General features: G+C 43.7%; 2 protein-coding genes across 4 annotated transcripts; both read left to right on the forward strand.

Annotated features, from left to right (window-relative positions):
* Positions 1-1139: 1139 nt before the first annotated feature.
* Positions 1140-2335, forward strand: LOC311109510 (sperm microtubule associated protein 1-like; the record flags this gene model as incomplete). Its single annotated transcript, XM_084152429.1, has 2 exons — positions 1140-1434; positions 2178-2335. 2 exons carry the CDS (start codon positions 1140-1142, stop codon positions 2333-2335), a joined length of 453 nt encoding a protein of 150 aa, XP_084008555.1.
* Positions 2336-5555: 3220 nt separating this feature from the next.
* Positions 5556-15587, forward strand: LOC311109705 (interleukin-18 receptor 1-like). Of its 3 annotated transcripts, none has more exons than XM_084152669.1 (12): positions 5556-5861; positions 6150-6201; positions 6762-6987; positions 7217-7403; positions 8421-8589; positions 9215-9280; positions 10012-10138; positions 10517-10647; positions 11037-11186; positions 11721-11873; positions 12804-12988; positions 13759-15587. In XM_084152669.1, the coding sequence occupies exons 2-12, from the start codon at positions 6159-6161 to the stop codon at positions 13939-13941; spliced, it is 1620 nt and encodes a 539-aa protein (XP_084008795.1). In that variant the 5' UTR covers positions 5556-5861; positions 6150-6158; the 3' UTR covers positions 13942-15587. The 3 variants fall into 3 exon arrangements, with proteins under 3 accessions (XP_084008795.1, XP_084008797.1, XP_084008796.1); XM_084152671.1 differs by having other exon boundaries at positions 5576-5861; positions 6147-6201; positions 6709-6987; XM_084152670.1 differs by having other exon boundaries at positions 5576-5861; positions 6147-6201.
* The last annotated feature ends 4698 nt before the right edge of the window (positions 15588-20285 follow it).

Genomic DNA, 20285 nt, shown 5'->3' on the forward strand with positions numbered 1-20285 from the left:
CCGATTTTCAGAAAATAAAAATAGCTTATATAGCTAAATGCTTAAAAAATGTAGCATAAATCAAATGACATGCACACCTTGATTGTAAATTGCACAAAGTTTGCAAACAAATGCGCATAGCCTAGGTGTTGTTATGATGCAGCAAGGTGGGCTATATATTAGCGTATATTTTCTACAGTACAATAAAATAGGCTAGAAAGTGGGTTCTGTCCTGACCGTTTTCTGAGAGCTGAGAGACGGTTGGAAAGGAGTTCCTCTCCGCCTCCGACACCACGGACAGCAAGTCGGTCATCTTGACAATTAGAGGAAGTGTTGCAAAAGATTTAAAAAAAAAAAAAAAAAAGAGAACTAGAGTTGTTTCAGCTCAATCCACGGACTTCCAGATTCGGCTCAATCCACCCATTTCCAGACAGCACATTACAGTGCGTCTCCTCGGGTGATAAATCTCGATGGGAAATACACCCGTGCGCGCAACTCCAACACTGACCTTGTTGCTACGAGCGACGTCACAATAGACCCACTTGCACCCCCCGCAGCGACAGGCGCTGGGGCCAAAGTTTAGCCCTGCAGATTAGAAACTCCGTTTATTTTTACTTTAGCATGTCTTCTAAAAGCAAATAGGCCTGTATAATGACTTTGAGGATCCCTTCCGAGTTGAATCCAGATAGTTCATGTCATGAAAATTGTCCCTGTGTTTCTGAGAGCGATGTAATCAAGAATGGTAGATGAGCAATTGCGCATTGGCATCCCTCTTATGGAGATATTCTCACTGCCCCCCAGCGATGTCTATTGAAACGTAATAAAGCGCTACATTTGCGTCATTCAGCAGGCTTTTGAAGTAATGTGTAAACGACCACATTGGCAGGTGCACAACTGACCGGGGGAGTGAGTGTTGATTTTACGTGCTTTTGCTGTGATTGTTCATGTGAGTGTTTTGGCCAATTCATGTCCCTCCATAAATTAATGTTCCTCCATAAGTCTAACACACACTGCACAGTTAGGCCCGAATCTGACCAGCTTTTTAAATAGTTTTATTGTAGTAGCCTAGTCTAATTCTAAAAGGCTCTATGCCTCATTTTTATATATTGAATGTGGACTAATTGTATATATTTTGTAATTGCAGAGTTGCATTGCCTAAAATGAATCATTCCGGGCCTGAGAAGCGCGAGCAGATGTTCGTGCTCGACTGCATCGCCGTCAGTTCGGTTGCGCTCGGATACGAACACATGCGCCTCCGGCTCTGGTCGGTGCTCCCCCAGTACGACGCACGCAACGACCCCCACGCTGCGCGCTACACGACCATCCCGTCCGTGCAGAGGGTCCTGCAGAAGACCATCCCGTCGGTGCAGAGGGTCCCGCAGAAGACCGAGAACAAGGAACCGAAGAGCGCCGCTGCCCAAAAGTCCCTAGACCTGAGGAACACTTCCGGAGCAGGTAGGCTATTCTATTCTATTCTAGGATATTCTATTCTATTCTAGGCTATTCTATTCTATTCTAGGATATTCTAGGATATTCTATTCTATTCTATTCTAGGATATTCTAGGATATTCTATTATATTCTAGGAAATTATATTCTATTCTAGGATATTCTATTCTATTCTATTCTATTCTATTCTAGGATATTCTATTCTATTCTATTCTATTCTATGATATTCTAGGATATTCTATTCTATTCTAGGATATTCTATTCTATTCTATTTGATTGTATTATATAGGCTGTTCTATTCTATTTCATTTTTTATTTGCATTCAATGGGATTCATAATATGTCCTGTTTGACATCAAATTAGATCCACAGAATCAGATAAATAAGTTTACATTTACATTGTATATTTTGGTCATTTAGCAGACTCTCTTATCCACAGCGACTGTATATACAGATTGTGGCTTTTCTGGCCACCGTGGGGAAATAATCAATGCATGCCGTTGCTTTCTTTGACCTATCGAATTAAGGATGGGGGAGATAGGCCTATAGGCTATGTGAAGTGACAAACAGTTGGAGGACACTGAGGAATAGGTTACAGTTATATTCTGAAGAAACTATTTTATTCTATTCAATAAATCAAGGTACTTTTATTTAGCCGTAGACCTACATGGGATTCATAATCTATCATGTTTGACATCATCATCATTGCTCAGAGTCACTGGTATAGGCTATCTTGTCTCTGCACCGGACAGGTCATTCCCGAGAGCAGGTGAGCAACCACAGTGGTCTCATGTCGGACATCAAGCCGCTGATAGGCTACAACGGGCGGTTTGGGTTTCGGCGCAACACGCCCAACCTCCGGCGGAACCCGTCCAGCTTCGGAGAGGTGACCACGTTCCAACTCTATTGAGTCCAACGGCCGAAAAGGCATCATCATCATGTGAAGTTCCAATGAGCAAAAATAAATGCGTCCACAGAATGCCACCCTATAACTTTATGTCATTATTTATGCCTTTATATCTCAGCCTAACCCTAGGGTGATAGCTAATAAAACAATAATCATATTTTGTTCAAAGACTGCTATAGCCTACATTCACAGACAATGGATTTCAGGTAGCACCATTGATGTACACTATATATACAAAAGTATGTGGACACACCTTCAAATTAGTGGATTTGGCCATTTCAGCCACACCCGTTGCTGACAGGTGTATAAAATCGAGCCATGCAATCTCCCCAGACAAACATTGGCAGTAGAATGGCCTTACTGAAGAGCTCACTGATTTTCAACGTGGCACCGTCATAGGATGCCACCTTTCCAACAAGTCAGTTTGTCCAATTTCTGCACTGCAAGAGCTGCCGCAGTCAACTGTAAGTGCTGTTATTGTGAAGTGGAAACGTTTAGGAGCAACAATGGCTCAGCAGCAGTGGTAGGCCACACAAGCTCACAGAACAGGACCGCCGACCGCTGAAGTGCATAGCGCATAAAAATCATCTGTCCTCGGTTGCAACACTCACTACCGAGTTCCAAACTGCCTCTGGAAGCAACATCAGCACAATAATTGTTCATTGGGAGCTTCATGAAATGGCAGAGCAGCTGCATAAAAGCCTACGATCACTATGCACAATGCCAAGTGTCGGCTGGAGTGGTGTAATACTTGCTGCCATTGGACTCAGGAGCAGTGGAAACACGTTCTCTGGAGTGATGAATCACATTTCACCATCTGGCAGTCTGACGGACGAATCTGGGTTTGGTGGATGTCAGGAGAACGCTACCTGCGCCAATGCATAGGGCCAACTGTAAAGTTTGGTGGAAGAGGAATAATGGTCTGGAGCTGTTTTTCATGGTTCGGGCTAGGCCCCTTAGTTCCAGTGAAGGGAAATCTTAATGCTACAGCATACAATGACATTCTAGATTATTCTGTGCTTCCAACTTTGTGGCAACAGTTTGGGCTAGGCCCTTTCCTGTTTCAGCATGACAATGCCCCAGTGCACAAAGTGAGGTCCATACAGAAATGGTTTGTCGAGATCGGTGTGGAAGAACTTGACTGGCCTGCACAGAGCCCTGACCTCAACCCCATCGAACACCTTTGGGATGAATTGGAACACAGACTGCGAGCCAGGCCTAATAGCCCAACATCAGTGCCCAACGTCACTAATGCTATTGTGGCTGAATGGAAGCAAGACCCTGCAGCAATGTTCCAAAATCTAGTGGAAAGCCTTCACAGAAGAGTGGAGGCTGTTATTTACATTTACATTTACGTCATTTAGCAGACGCTCTTATCCAGAGCGACTTTCAAATTGGTGCATTCACCTTATAGCCAGTGGGATAACCACTTCACAATTTATTTATTTTTTTTTTGGGGGGGGGGGTTGGGGTAAGTGAGGGGTGGAAGGATTACTTTATCCTATCCCAGGTATTCCTTAAAGAGGTGGGGTTTCAAATGTCTCCGGAAGGTGGTGAGTGACTCCGCTGTCCTGGCGTCGTGAGGGAGCTTGTCCACCATTGGGGTGCCAGAGCAGCGAACAGTTTTGACTGGGCTGAGCGGGAACTATGCTTCCGCAGAGGAAGGGGAGCCAGCAGGCCAGAGGTGGATGAACGCAATGCCCTCGTTTGGGTGTAGGGACTGATCAGAGCCTGAAGGTACGGAGGTGCCGTTCCCCTCACAGCTCCATAGGCAAGCACCATGGTCTTGTAACAGATGCGAGCTTCAACTGGAAGTGGAGTGTGCGGAGGAGGGGGGTGACGTGAGAGAACTTGGGAAAGTTGAACACCAGACGGGCTGCGGCATTCTGGATAGCAGCAAAGGGGGACCAACTCCATATTAATGCCCATGATTTTGGAATGAGATGTTGGACGAGCAGGTGTCCACATACTTTTGGTCATGTAGGGTATTAGTTTACTATCACTAACAAGGTTTCCATCCAAACTTTTTATGCCAGTAAAGTAGGCAAAAAAAAAAAGGACAGGCCTGATGGAAACAGATTTTTTTTGGTAAACTTTCCAAATGTCCACAAAACAAAATATGCTAGACAAGGTGGGATCTTTTTGTGTCAGTAAAATGAATTATGCGAGAAATGTCATGGGGACGCTTTTATGAGCAAATATTGAAATAATAACCATCATATCAAAGTAAATGGAGTCAGCTATGACATGTTGTGTGGTCCTCCCATTATGACTAGTTGCAATTTATTAGGCTACAGAAGAAATAAGTTATGATTAATTTCTTGCTTTTATCCATAATGATCTCATCATTTAGCCTACCTGCCCAGCCTACCCCATCTGTTGGCTAGAGCGCACGTGCCAAGACCAGAGTAGGTACATTTGCTATTTAACTCAACAGTTTTTGTGACAAAACTATCTGTAGAGTTGAAAATGTGATGGAAACACATTGAACTTTAGATTTTAATTAGATACATGAAAACGCACTGCTTTTCATCCAGAAGTCTGTTTGGTGGAAACACCACTGGTGGGATAATGTGCAAACAGTACGGATTTTTATGGGGATTTTTTTATTATGCTAATTAAAGGTAACTCTCGATCCACGATATAGCAGGGGATGAAAAGCCATAACACATACATTTTTGATCGATAATGTCCAAAACTGCACCGAAGTCTAACCAAACATGATGATCGATGCTTGACTGCTGTTTGACAAATAACACTTTTATCTGCGAACTGTTGGCTAGAGCGCATGTGCCAAACACCGAGTAGGCACATTTGCTATTTTATGCAACAGTTTTTGGCAAATCTATTGGTAGAGTTGAAAATGCGATGCAAACACATTGAACTCTAGATTTGTATTCCCTACCTTCAAACTTGAGGGAAAAACCACATTTTAGGTGCACTACGTCATCACATACTGATTTTTATCCTAAACAAGTCAGTTTGGTGGAAACACCACTGGTGGGGAAAGGCGCATGTTTTGTTTATGTAGATTTTATCAAATCTTCATGACAATCTGTCGCCAATTCGATGTTAACCTAGCAAGTGTCTGGGTCTGCTCTGCTCTGCTCAAACACAGACAGAAGGCGGCGCCAACAGCCTAGACACACCAGGATTTCTGGGAAATCACGAAAGTATTACGTCAAGCCTGGGCAAGTCTGCATAAAGAACCTGCAATTTCACTAGAATCAGAAAGTTTCACTTTGATATCTTACAGTTAGTATGCGTGTAGCATGCAAATAGACCACTAAACTGAGTCAATAGGTTTATTCACTCGGTCTATTTGACTATAGATTATAGGAGGAGCCATGTGAAATATAATATAACATTAATATAGATATTCCAATTCATACCGAGAACGAAATTGATATTCTAAAGTGAAAAGGGAAGTAGCCTAGAACAGAAAGCGTGACTTGAGTTTCTGTTAATGATCTGCGAAAATACACAGTACCCTCGGATTCTTGGAATTTACCTCCACACTCACAGCTGAGTAAGTTATTAATTGTTGTATTGTAGGCTAGTCTTATTCTATATATAGTCATAAGACCTTCTATAACATAATACTGTTATGCTGATCTGGTAGTACCTGTTTATATTTTTGTAAATACTTTTATGAAAAGTTCTCTTAAGTTTCTCCGCAATATACATTCTTTATATATATATATATATATATATATATATATATATATATATTACCTGCCATTCAGGGGGCTTTTTTCCCCACTGACTTTCTCTCACTGTGTGTGTTTGTCTGTTTGTCTGTGTGTGAATTAAGAAGACGGTGAAGATGAACCCACTGTTTATGATCCTCCTCCTCTCCACATCCTTAGGTATGTTAGAATGAGCAGGTTACACATGTTTTATAAGTAACATTTGATGAGAATCCTGCCCTAGAAACGGGTGATAGCCAACCATAGGACAATTTTTACAACAAACCTTTCACCATTAATTGTTGTACTATTGAGCACCCTCTAACAATTTGAAGGTTGTTGTAAAATGTTTATTTGTACCGCATAAAATATTTGTACAGTACATTTAGGCTACCCTATATAGTGCACTACTTTTGACCAGGGACCATGGCACCCTGTTCCCTACATAGTGCCCAATGGGGAGCCCTGGTCAACAGTAGTGCACTATGTAGGGAATAGGCTGCCATGGACCCTGGTCAAAAGTAGTGCCCTATATAGGGAATAGGGTGTCATGGACCCTGGTCAAAAGTAGTGCACTATGTAGGAAATATGCTGCCATGGACCCTGGTCAAAAGTAGTGCCCTATATAGGGAATAGGGTGCCCTCAGTCCTCCACTGAGATGGTCTATCTTGGATGTTCTTCCACAGAGCTGGTCAGAGGAGGCTGTTCGTCATGTGACGCTCCTCCATCTCCATGTAAGTTGTGTGTCCAGGTCCTGTTTATGTCCGGGAGGGAGAAATGGCAGTGCTGCAGTGCCCGCTGCGGACCACCAGGGCAGGGCACAGGGAGGGGAACCTGACACTGGCATGGCGCAACCACTCTGGGCCTGGGGAGCTGCAGGAGCCTGTGGTGTGGAGGTCTGAAGACACTCTCGTCATCTTGAGGGTCTCCCCCAACGAACAGGGGTCCTACTCCTGCTCACTGCTGTATGTCTGTCACTTACACATCTAGATGGCCTTTTATTGTCCGTTTTATCAATCATACTTTTGTTCTTCAATTGTCTTCTCCTTCCGTCTGATGTGTTTTATTTTATTTTATTATGTTGATTGATTGATTGATTGAATTAATGGTTGATGGTTTGATTGATTGGTTGATTGAATGATCAATTGCTTGATTGATTGATTGATTGTCATATCTTTCTCTGGACCGTTGCAGCAATGCCAGTGGCCAGCCCCTGAGGACAGCGTGGTTTAACATCACAGTGTTCTCTGGCCAGTGCTACACAGACATGGATGTGTATCGATCAACTTGCTATCTGGGAGAGTCCTGCGAAAAGTATACATGCACGTCGGACCACAGCATCCCACAAAACTTCACCAAACTGAAATATACGTGGTACAAGGTATGGCTTCTTCTTTTCTTTGTCCCCCTCCTCCACCAGTTGGCAAAGTAGTAGTAAATATTCAGTGATGGTGAGTTTCCACTAGTTCTACTAACTTGCCTTTGGTTAAAACTAAAGACATATGTCATTACGTCTGCTTGAGGAGGTGTGTTTTCCCCCTAGCCGTTGGCAAAGTATTATTGAATAGTCTGTTGAAGGTGATTTATTCCACTAGACAAAAAGCCACAGGGTATTTCCCTGTTATATCATGTTTTCCCCTAGCCTGGGTGGCTGTCCTAGCTAGCGTAGGGGCCAGCATCAATGCTTTAGTTCACCAGTCATGGATGGTGCGGCAAAAACAACTCTCAGTTTTGCGACTAGCGTCAATAGACAGGCTTTGAATTACCTGTTTATTACCAGTTTATTACCAGTTTATTGCCCGTTTATTACCTGTTTAGTACCTGTTTATTACCTGTTTAGTACCTGTTTAGTACCTGTTTAGTACCTGTTTATTACCTATTTATAACATGTGTATTAATCACATTTATTTATAAAGTCACAAAGTGCTTATACAGAAACCCAGCCTAAAACCCCAACCAGCAAGCAATGCAGATGTAGAAGCACGGTGGCTAGGACAAACTCCCTGTGTATTACATGTGTATTACCTGTTTATTACCTGTTTATTGCCTGTTTATTACCTGTTTATTGCCTGTTTATTACCTGTGTATTACCTGTTTATTACATGTGTAATACCTGTTTATTGCTGTTTGTTGCCTGTTATTACCTGTTTATTACATGTGTATTACCTGTTTATTACCTGTTTATTACCTGTTTATTACCTGTTTATTGCCTGTTATTACCTGTTTATTACATGTGTATTACCTGTTTATTACATGTTTATTACATGTGTATTACCTGTTTATTACATGTGTAATACCTGTTTATTGCCTGTTTATTGCCTGTTATTACCTGTTTATTACATGTTTATTGCCTGTTTATTACCTGTTTATTACCTGTGTATTGATTAATGTATTGTAGAACTGTGACACAGAGTTACCCTCTGACTTTGGCGATGGATACCTGGAAAGTGCTACTGAGAGTGACAGTGGTTACTATACCTGCACTTCATACTATACATACAACTCAAACCTCCATGATGGACAGGTGTTTACCTTGTCCAAAACCATGGAGCGGACAATTAAACAAGGTAAGAAGCTACTGTACAGTACTGTATATCAGGGTTGGGGTCAATTCATTTCAATTCCAGTCAATTCAGAAAGTAAACCAAATTTCAATTCCAATTCAAAAATGTTACTCATTGTAAAGCATTGAAGAGAATTTGAATTTGAATTTGAATTTCAGTGCAATTCCTAAATCGACTGGAATTTAAATGGAATTGACTCCAACCCTGCTGTATGGTTTTGGACTTTCTGACCTTTTGCAAAGATACCTTGAAATGTATTTGTCAATTAAGATTTATTCAATGTTTGGTTGATCTGAATCTGGATTCTAGGGGAAAGCTAAAGTCAATGCAAGAACAAGGATCTGTAACTTTTGCCCATAGTTATGGTTTATTTTGTTCAAAACAATTGATAGAAAGTGAATGTATTGTTCCCTTTTAACTACATTCATGTTTGTGTTTTAACTACATTCATGTTTGTGTTTTAACTACAGTGATATTTCTGTTTTAACTGCAGTGCTATTTCTGTTTTAACTGCAGTGATATTTCTGTTTTAACTACAGTGATATTTCTGTTTTAACTACAGGGATATTTCTGTTTTAACTACAGGGATATTTCTGTTTTAACTGCAGTGATATTATTGTTTGTACAGGAAGTTCCCATTTCAAGCCAAAGATCATTAGCCCTCAGGATGGGGAGTTTATTGAAGTACATATGGGTGAGTTCCTCTACCTATCTGTATGGGTGTAAATCAGCGTTTTCAGTCAAGTGTGTGTCCGTGTGTGTGTGTGTGTGTGTGTGTGTGTGTGTGTGTGAGAGTAATACGTGTTAGCCTTCTCCAGAAGGTATGCAATATCCATGTGAATTATGTTTTGTGTTTGATCTACATTCTAGAATGTTCAGTAACACTTTACTGATGGTGTACAGGTCTAATGCTTTATGATTAATTCATAAGCCGTTGTAAGCCTTGTTACAACAAGTAAACTACATTATAAGTAACTGTATGCTCTAAGTCAGGGATGGGCAACTTGGCCCAGGCCCAAGGATCCCCCCCCCCCCCCCCCCCCCCCCTGATAGAACAGTAGAATATACAAAAAGCAATTTCAAAATGTGGTTGTGCATCAACAGTTTTTATCTTGTTATGCCAGTCACTGATAGTCACTCAGTTAGCCCATGTCAGCTAACATTTTATAGATTGGTAAATTAGTCTAACGGCCAACTATCTTATCTAAACTTAGTAATCATGGTTCAGATAAGTTCCGATTATTTATAGCCTCCACCCCCATCAGAGTTGCCCATCCCTGTGGCCTCCACCCCCATCAGAGTTTCCCATCCCTGTGGCCTTCACCCCCATCAGAGTTGCCCATCCCTGTGGCCTTCACCCCCATCAGAGTTGCCCATCCCTGCTCTAAGTAAAGTGTTAGTGAATGTTGTGTGTGTTTTCTCCAGGATCCACTGTGGTGGTGGTCTGCAGGGCTGTCCTGTCCTCTGATTTTGACTCCTTCCACTGGATGGAAAACATATCTTTTGTGGAGGAGAACATGGAGGCCCTACCAGTGTTTTACAATACTTCACAGTGAGCATGTACAGTCACTACAGAAACGACCTGGGTTCAAATACTATTTAAAATCTTTCAGATACTTTGCCCGCTTCCTTCAGCCTGCCTGGAGCACTTTTGTGACTATTCTATTGGTTCCGTTGTGCCAGGAAAGCCCAATCAAGCCCAGATAAAGGATGTGAAATATGCATTTACAGCAAACGGCATAGTCGCTGAACAGTAGACAAGTATACTATCATGAGATTGATTGATCAGTTGATATGATGACATCAACTTTTTTTTCCTTCTGAAGACTGTGTTTCCCTGGTTTATCAGCCCAGTTACTCATCCCTCTAAAACGAGTAAAGAAACGTGGTTCTCCACAGTTAACATAACACACTTGACTGTTTCCTCCAGAGAGAATGGCCATCACCTGGTATCGCTGGTGATCAGGCAGGTGTCCGAGGAGCAGCTGTGGAACAGATACACCTGTAAATTGGAGACTCCATCTGGGACCTCCAACGTCTCTATCACCTTCAAACAGAGGAGTAAGTCAAGCAGCCTCTTAAAGGGACATTTCAACACTTATCTACTGAATAATGAGTATGAGGTAGATTATTATTTTATGTCCCATTAAAAGGCACAGTCTTTGCTTTCCAATCATTACAAATATTACAGAGTCTGCCTTTATCAAACTCTACTGGCCATTTCACAGAACCCTCTCTTCTGCTCTTAGCTTACCATGACATTTAATCAAGAAGAGTTTATTATCACTTCTGTGTGAAATTCTAATGATTATCTCAGATTTCTTTCCTCCAGTTTCTCTTTCCGCTGTACAGTAACAGCTGTTTGATATTATCAGGTTTATTTGTGTGTATGTGCGTGTGTGCGTGCGTGGCCGTGTGTGTGTTCATGTGTATTTCATGGCCTCCTTTAGGTCCACCCCAGTTTCACTTCCTGTTGCTGGGTATAGTAGGGGTCTTTGCCGTGACGGTGGTGGTGGTGACTGTTGTCTATGTCAAGCTGAAGGTGGACATCATTCTGTTTCTCAGAGATGATCTGGGTTGGCATCATCACAACACCACTGGTGAGAATAATGCCTTGCACCAAACATGCCAATGTCACATTGAAACAGTCTTGTTGTAGATCGTGTTTCACCACATGATTTGGATTAATTGTGTTATTTCAGATGGGATGTGTTATGACGCCTATGTGCTGTGCTATAATGTCTATGTCCTGTGTTATAATGCCTATGTCTTGTGTTATTATGTCTATGTCCTGTGCTAAAATGCCTATGTCCTGTGTTATGTCTATGTCCTGTGTTATAATGTCTATGTCCTGTGGTATGTCTATGTCCTGTGTTATAATGTCTATGTCCTGTGTTATAATGTCTATGTCCTGTGTTATAATGCCTATGTCCTGTGTTATAATGCCTATGTCCTGTGTTATAATGCCTATGTCCTGTGTTATAATGTCTATGTCCTGTGTTATAATGCCTATGTCCTGTGTTATAATGTCTATGTCCTGTGTTATAATGCCTATGTCCTGTGTTATAATGCCTATGTCCTGTGTTATAATGTCTAAGTCCTGTGTTATAATGTGTCTGAATGGTGTGTTTCAGATGGGAAGCGTTACGATGCCTATGTGTTGTGTTATAAGAGTGACTCAGAGTCAGGCGTCAGTGAGGAGGACAGGCGTCAGGTGGAGGAGGTGCTGGAGGAGGAGTATGGCTACAGCCTGTGTCTCTACGACCGTGACGTGCTCCCTGGGGAGGGTGAGTCAGTCCACTGTCCTCACATCGGTCCTCATACTGGTGTGTGTGTCTCTGTGTGTGTGTGTGTGTATGCACTGTTCTTGTACCTATTCCTGTTTCTGTTCCTTTATCTGTACCCGTTCCTGTTCCTGTTCCTGTTCCTATACCATTTCCTGTTCATGTTTCTGTTCCTGTACCTGTTCCTGTTCCTGTTTCTGTTCCTGTACCATTTCCTGTTCCTGTTCCTGTTCCTGTACCCATATCCGTACCTGTTCCTGTTCCTGTTCCTGTTCCTGTACCTTTACCTGTTCCTGTTCTTGTACCTGTATCCTTTCCTTTACCTGTTCCTGTACCTGTTCCTGTACCATTTCCTGTTCCTGTACCCGTTCCTGTTCCTGTACCCGTTCCTGTTCCTGTACCTGTTCCTGTTCCCATTCCCGTACCCGTTCCTGTTCCTTTATCTGTTCCTGTACCCATTCCTGTTCCTGTTCCTGTTCCTGTTCCTGTACCATTTCCTGTGTCTGTTCCTGTTCCTGTACCCATATCCGTACCTGTTCCTGTACCCGTTCCCATTCCCATTCCCGTACCCGTTCCTGTTCCTGTTCCTGTACCTGTTCCTGTTTCTGTTCCTGTACCATTTCCTGTTCCTGTTCCTGTTCCTGTACCCATATCCGTACCTGTTCCTGTTCCTGTTCCTGTTCCTGTACCCGTATCCGTTCCTTTACCTGTACCTGTTCATGTACCTGTTCCTGTACCTGTTCCTGTACCTGTTCATGTTACCGTTCCCGTTCCCATTCCTGTTCCTATTCCTGTTCCTGTTCCTGTACCTGTTCCTGTACCTGTTCCTGTACCCGTTCATGTTACCGTTCCCGTTCCCGTTCCTCTTCCTATTCCTGTTCCTGTTCATGTTCCTGTTCCTGTATCAGTACAGTATGTGCAATGTGTTTCCAGCGGTGGCTGAGGCGGTGCTGGGGTGTATAGAGCAGAGCCGGAGACTGATCCTGGTGCCCAGCAGCCTGGGGCTGAACCCAGGGCAGGACAGCCAGTATGGTCTGCTCACTGGGCTCCATGCTGCACTGGTGGAACGGCAGACCTGGCTAGTCCTCATCCAAACAGAGTCAGCCCCAGACAGCCAGGTAGTTATGCCTATGGACGAGTTATGCCTACAGTGCCGTGCAAAAGTATTCATCCCCCTTGGTATTCTTCCTATTTTGTTGCATTACAACCTGTAATTTAAATGGATTTTTATTTTGGATTTCATGTAATGGACATACACAAAATAGTCCAAATTGGTGAAGTGAAAAATTTAATAAAAACTTGTTTCACAAAATTCTAAAAAATAAATACCGGAAAAGTAGTACGTGCATATGTATTCACCCCCTTTGCTATGAAGCCCCTAAATAAGATCTGGTGCAACCAATTACCTTCAGAAGTCACATAATTAGTTCAATAAAGTCACCTGTGTGCAATCTAAGTGTCACATGATCTGTCACATGATCTCAGTATATATACACCTGTTCTGAAAGGCCCCAGAGTCTGCAACACCACTAAGCAAGGGGCACCACCAAGCAAGCGGCACCATGAAGACTCCATTTCCTTTCAAACTGCTTCAACTCCATTTCCTTTCCAAAGCAGACTAGAAACACTTTGTATTTTTCCACTTTTGCAATTGGTTGTGCTTGTTCGTTTTTAGTGTTTTTTCGAGAATCTATTTTGTAATGAAAAGCACTATAAGCTAAATGAGTGATTGTAGTGACCTTAACACAACACCTAGTGATCTCGTCAAGGGGTTCAGATCTCTTGGTGTAACAACTAAGCTGTTGGGTTGGCAGTCGGTGTTCCTCCGTTCAAGTCCCGGTCGGGGCTACCCACCAAAATCCGCTACATTATTCTGTATTATTTTTAGGTGGATCTGGAGCTGGACTCCCTCCCTGAGGCCCTGCGGCTGCTGGCCCAGTCAGGACACACCGTCACCTGGAGGGGCTCCCACTCCAAACCCCTCTCCTCACCCTTCTGGAAGGAGCTGCGCTACCGTATGCCTGCCAGGACCAGACGGCGCCCCCTGAAGGATGGTAGGACCATTCTGTGATTATATAGGCTCCAGGGCAGGGTTTGGGTTCAGTCAATTCACAAAGTAAACTGAAATTCAAAATGAAATAATAGCATCTATTGAAATTGAATCTCTTTATTTTTATTTATTTTTTATTTATTTTTTACTTCAAATTGACCCCAACCCTGCTCCGGGGTCAAGTTTCCTCAAGGTACAGAGCTAGGATCAGCTTCCCCTCCCCCAATCCTCAACCATTAGTGGGGACAATGCTAAACTGACCCAAGGTCAGCATCTAAGGCCAACTTCACCCTACTCCGATTATACTGTATATTAGGACAAGATGGGGGAATGTTATACCATAACATTATTATGTAGATCATGTTATTACAACAGAATCCTCCAGACAGCCTATAGACCTGTTACCCTGAAAGATGAGTGAAATAAATGCATCTAACGTGATTAATGTGCAATTATTACCTACATGAGTGAAATCGTTTATTTGTATTTTTTAAAAGCAGCTTTTCTGTGTTGGAATGGTGCTGCCGTACCCCAGCAACAGAATGGTGTGGGCGTATACTGGTCATTAAAAATATTCATGCGAATAGACCGCTGATTGGCAATGAGCTCACCCAATGAGCCAACATGACATCATGTTCTATGAGGCAATAGCAAGTGGTGTATTTGAGATATAGGTTTGAGGTGGGGGGTTTTGTGGGGGGTTTCTCAAATGTATGCTTTGGCCACAAATATGAGTATAGGACATTATTTGGTTATGAGTTAATGGAATATGAACTTTTAAAAGTGAGATTTTCACTGGACAGTTACTTTAAGACCCATTGACTTCCATTCAAAACTACCACGGCATGCTCTGCTTGTCCAGTGGACAGAAGAATTGTCTTTCTCGCTCTACCTGTTTCTCTCTGTTCCCAGTCGGGGGCCAGACCCCCCCCAAAAAAACTTTCATTGATTAAAGGAAAGACCACACGCACAGCAGCAAGTCACACCTGAATGTACGTACACTCCCCAGAAACATGAAACAGAAGTGACATAGAGAAGAAATGCATTAATTCCTTGGCCCTGATATTTCATAGGGCTGTATGTAGGAGTCTGCTATGATAAGAATCAGAATCGAATCACCAAGTACATTTACATGAACCATGAATTTGACCTGGTGAAAGATGCTTACAACTATAAACAGAATGTCCAGACAGGATATATAGATGAATAATGTACACATAATCCACATGATATGAGTACGGTAGATGGGGTTATAACAGGTATTGATGAAGTCATTTATGACTGATTAAATGTGTCTTGTTTTGTGTTTACTTATTTTGTGTTTTAGTTCTGTTTTATCTAGACAGTAGTAGTCCCCAATGTGGACATTTCTTATTGTGTTTTCATTGAGCCTTTATTTGGGTATTTAAGCCTGGGCATAAAATGTGCATAGGGACTATGGGACCTGGTCCAAAGTAGTGTACTATATGGGACACAGCCTCTCTGATTCTGTCAACAGATGTCAAACCAAGTCTTGAGAGGCTGTGCCAAAGCCTGTATCATTCATTACAGAACATATCTGTCCACCCTACTCTGTTTGCCATGTAATGGTCTGTATACTCACCACTGTTCAGTATTACTAATGTATTGACACTGGGCTTCAATAAATGTTTTACACTTGCAACAAAGACGACTAATTGGTGAGTTCTTCGGGGAGGAAAATACTACAATTTATAAATTCAAGTGAAACGCTGTCTTCTCTTACATCACAGATCAGCCTTGCATACTTACACACACACTTCACACTCCGGCTACCTACACCCACAGGTGTGAAAATTCTAGCGAAGTAGATCTCTTCATCTAACCAGGAAATGGATGTTGCCATATAGGAAACTGGTGGTCATGTTATCACATGTTGCATCTCTGAAGGGAACCAGTATCAGATATGATTGGTTTCCAACCATCTAAGAGGCAAGCTGCACAGACTAGTGTGCTATTGGAGAACAGGTCAGTGGAATTCAGGGAAGCTAGCTCAGATACGTCCCTCCTCTTTTACTAGGAGAGCAAGGGACTGGCTGAGCTATTTGTCTGGTTTTAGATTGGTGAAAGAGCTTCTGTTTCTAGGAAACCCAGATCCTTCTGACAGTTACGACACGCAGTGGTGGGTTTGATATTGGAATGAATGAAGTGGTGCGGAGGGATGCACACTGGACTGTCACTGGCTTTAGCAATCATCACATGTTTTCTACAGAGATACTTCTGTGAAAGTGGCTGGGTCAAGGAAGAAGGTACTTATCTTTATTATCAAAACAACATTAATAGATTTGACCAGGTAGGTATTCCATGTGCATACAGACATATCATATGCCTTCAGTATTAATTACATTATACATACATCTGTGTGGAATGAGAGATGTCTGTCTTGTGTGACACGTGTAGGTTTGAAGCCAGGCTCAGAGACAGAGACGTACGGCTACAAGGCTTTCTCTGGGGAGGGGTTTGTCATGCAATGTACTAAGCCACAGTCCGCCGGTCTCTGTGAGCGCCTCTACAACATCACAGCCAGCTTTGAGGAAGCTGATTGGTCGAGGGCCGAGGGGGAAACCAATAGAGACAGAGATTTCCTCAGAGACGACGGGGCTGTGACAGGACGGGGGAACGCGCTCTGGTTCTCTACCGTTACTGCAAATGACTCTGGGAAGTATGCATGCCACACAGGGTAGGTAGCCTGTATTGACTCTCTTTGGGTAGGCCCCCTCTCTATTTCACAGGGTAGGTAGTCTGTATTGACTCTGTTTGAGTAGGCCCCCTCTCTATTTCACAGGGTAGGTAGCCTGTATTGACTCTGTTTGAGTAGGCCCCTCTCTCTGTTTCACAGGGTAGATAGCCTGTATTGTTTGGGAAGGTAGTCTGTATTGACTCTGTTTGGGTAGGTAGTCTGTATTGTTTGGGTAGGCCCCTCTCTCTGTTTCACAGGGTAGGTACCCTGTATTGACTCTGTTTGGGTAGGCCCCTCTCTCTGTTTCACAGGGTAGGTAGTCTGTATTGACTCTGTTTGGGTAGATAGTCTGTATTGTTTGGGTAGGCCCCTCTTTCTGTTTCACAGGGTATGTAGCCTGTATTGACCCTGTTTGGGTAGGCCCCTCTCTCTGTTTCACAGGGTAGGTAGTCTGTATTGACTCTGTTTGGGTAGGCCCCTCTCTCTGTTTCACAGGGTAGATAGTCTGTATTGTTTGGGTAGGTAGTCTGTATTATTTGGGTAGGCCCCTCTGTTTCACAGGGTAGGTAGTCTGTATTGACTCTGTTTGGGTAGGCCCCTATCCATCTGTTTCACAGGGTAGGTAGCCTGTATTGACTCTGTTTGGGTAGGCCCCTCTCTCTGTTTCACAGGGTAGGTAGTCTGTATTGACTCTGTTTGGGTAGGCCCCTCTCTCTGTTTCACAGGGTAGGTAGTCTGTATTGTTTGGGTAGGTAGTCTGTATTTACTCTGTTTGGGTAGGTAGTCTGTATTGTTTGGGTAGGCCCCTCTTTCTGTTTCACAGGGTAGGTAGCCTGTATTGACTCTGTTTGGGTTGGCCCCGCTCTCTGTTTCACAGGGTAGGTAGCCTGTATTGACTCTGGGTAGGCCCCTCTCTCTGTTTCACAGGGTAGGTAGCCTGTATTGACTCTGTTTGGATAGGCCTCTCTCTGTTTCACAGGGTAGGTAGTCTGTATTGTTTGTGTAGGCCCCTCTCTCTGTTTCACAGGGTATGTAGCCTGTATTGACCCTGTTTGGGTAATCCCCTCTCTCTGTTTCACAGGGTAGAAAGTCTGTATTGACTCTGTTTGGGTAGGCCCCTCTCTCTGTTTCACAGGGTAGGTAGTCTGTATTGTTTGGGTAGGTAGTCTGTATTATTTGGGTAGGCCCCTCTGTTTCACAGGGTAGGTAGTCTGTATTGACTCTGTTTGGGTAGGCCCCTATCCATCTGTTTCACAGGGTAGGTAGTCTGTATTGACTCTGTTTGAGGAGGCCCCTCTCTCTGTTTCACAGGGTAGGTAGTCTGTATTGACTCTGTTTGTGTAGGCCCCTCTCTCTGTTTCACAGGTTAGGTAGTCTGTATTGACTCTGTTTGAGTAGGCCCCCTCTCTATTTCACAGGGTAGGTACCCTGTATTGACTCTGTTTGAGTAGGCCCCCTCTCTATTTCACAGGGTAGGTAGCCTGTATTGACTCTGTTTGAGTAGGCCCCTCTCTCTGTTTCACAGGGTAGATAGCCTGTATTGTTTGGGAAGGTAGTCTGTATTGACTCTGTTTGGGTAGGTAGTCTGTATTGTTTGGGTAGGCCCCTCTCTCTGTTTCACAGGGTAGGTACCCTGTATTAACTCTGTTTGGGTAGGCCCCTCTCTCTGTTTCACAGGGTAGGTAGCCTGTATTGACTCTGTTTGGGTAGGCCCCCGCTCTGTTTCACAGGGTAGGTAGTCTGTATTGACTCTGTTTGGGTAGGTAGTCTGTATTGTTTGGGTAGGCCCCTCTTTCTGTTTCACAAGGTAGGTAGCCTGTATTGACTCTGTTTGGGTAGGCCCCTCTCTCTGTTTCACAGGGTAGGTAGCCTGTATTGACTCTGTTTGGGTAGGCCCCTCTCTGTTTCACAGGGTAGGTAGCCTGTATTGACTCTGGGTAGGCCCCTCTCGCTATTTCACAGGGTAGGTAGCCTGTATTGACTCTGTTTGGATAGGCCTCTCTCTATTTCACAGGGTAGGTAGTCTGTATTGTTTGGGTAGGCCCCTCTCTCTGTTTCACAGGGTATGTAGCCTGTATTGACCCTGTTTGGGTAGGCCCCTCTCTCTGTTTCACAGGGTAGGTAGTCTGTATTGACTCTGTTTGGGTAGGCCCCTCTCTCTGTTTCACAGGGTAGGTAGTCTGTATTGTTTGGGTAGGTAGTCTGTATTATTTGGGTAGGCCCCTCTGTTTCACAGGGTAGGTAGTCTGTATTGACTCTGTTTTGGTAGGCCCCTATCCATCTGTTTCACAGGGTAGGTAGTCTGTATTGACTCTGTTTGAGGAGGTCCCTCTCTCTGTTTCACAGGGTAGGTAGCCTGTATTGACTCTGTTTGGGTAGGCCCCTCTCTCTGTTTCACAGGGTAGGTAGTCTGTATTGACTCTGTTTGGGTAGGTAGTCTGTATTGTTTGGGTAGGCCCCTCTTTCTGTTTCACAAGGTAGGTAGCCTGTATTGACTCTGTTTGGGTTGGCCCCGCTCTCTGTTTCACAGGGTAGGTAGCCTGTATTGACTCTGTTTGGGTAGGCCCCTCTCTGTTTCACAGGGTAGGTAGCCTGTATTGACTCTGGGTAGGCCCCTCTCGCTATTTGACAGGGTAGGTAGCCTGTATTGACTCTGTTTGATAGGCCTCTCTCTGTTTCACAGGGTAGGTAGTCTGTATTGTTTGGGTAGGCCCCTGTCTCTGTTTCACAGGGTATGTAGCCTGTATTGACCCTGTTTGGGTAGGCCCCTCTCTCTGTTTCACAGGGTAGAAAGTCTGTATTGACTCTGTTTGGGTAGATAGTCTGTATTGTTTGGGTAGGCCCCTCTTTCTGTTTCACAGGGTAGGTAGCCTGTATTGACTCTGTTTGGGTAAGCCCCTCTCTCTGTTTCACAGGGTAGGTAGCCTGTATTGACTCTGTTTGGGTAGGCCCCTCTCTGTTTCACAGGGTAGGTAGTCTGTATTGTTTGGGTAGGCCCCTCTCGCTGTTTCACAGGGTATGTAGCCTGTATTGACCCTGTTTGGGTAGGCCCCTCTCTCTGTTTCACAGGGTAGATAGTCTGTATTGTTTGGGTAGGTAGTCTGTATTATTTGGGTAGGCCCCTCTGTTTCACAGGGTAGGTAGTCTGTATTGACTCTGTTTGGGTAGGCCCCTATCCATCTGTTTCACAGGGTAGGTAGCCTGTATTGACTCTGTTTGGGTAGGCCCCTCTCTCTGTTTCACAGGGTAGGTAGTCTGTATTGACTCTGTTTGGGTAGGCCCCTCTCTCTGTTTCACAGGGTAGGTAGTCTGTATTGTTTGGGTAGGTAGTCTGTATTTACTCTGTTTGGGTAGGTAGTCTGTATTGTTTGGGTAGGCCCCTCTTTCTGTTTCACAGGGTAGGTAGCCTGTATTGACTCTGTTTGGGTTGGCCCCGCTCTCTGTTTCACAGGGTAGGTAGCCTGTATTGACTCTGGGTAGGCCCCTCTCTCTGTTTCACAGGGTAGGTAGCCTGTATTGACTCTGTTTGGATAGGCCTCTCTCTGTTTCACAGGGTAGGTAGTCTGTATTGTTTGTGTAGGCCCCTCTCTCTGTTTCACAGGGTATGTAGCCTGTATTGACCCTGTTTGGGTAATCCCCTCTCTCTGTTTCACAGGGTAGAAAGTCT

The sequence above is a fragment of the Coregonus lavaretus genome, assembly GCF_964263955.1.
Source record: "Coregonus lavaretus genome assembly, chromosome: 35".
Lineage (NCBI taxonomy): Eukaryota > Metazoa > Chordata > Actinopteri > Salmoniformes > Salmonidae > Coregonus > Coregonus lavaretus.

Coding starts and splice junctions, on each gene's coding strand:
- LOC311109705 (XM_084152669.1), top strand. CDS start 6,159: ATGAACCCACTGTTTATGATCCTCCTCCTCTCCACATCCTTAG. Junction 6,988..7,216: donor TCCTACTCCTGCTCACTGCT/GTATGTCTGTCA, acceptor GGACCGTTGCAG/CAATGCCAGTGGCCAGCCCC. Junction 11,187..11,720: donor GCATCATCACAACACCACTG/GTGAGAATAATG, acceptor GGTGTGTTTCAG/ATGGGAAGCGTTACGATGCC.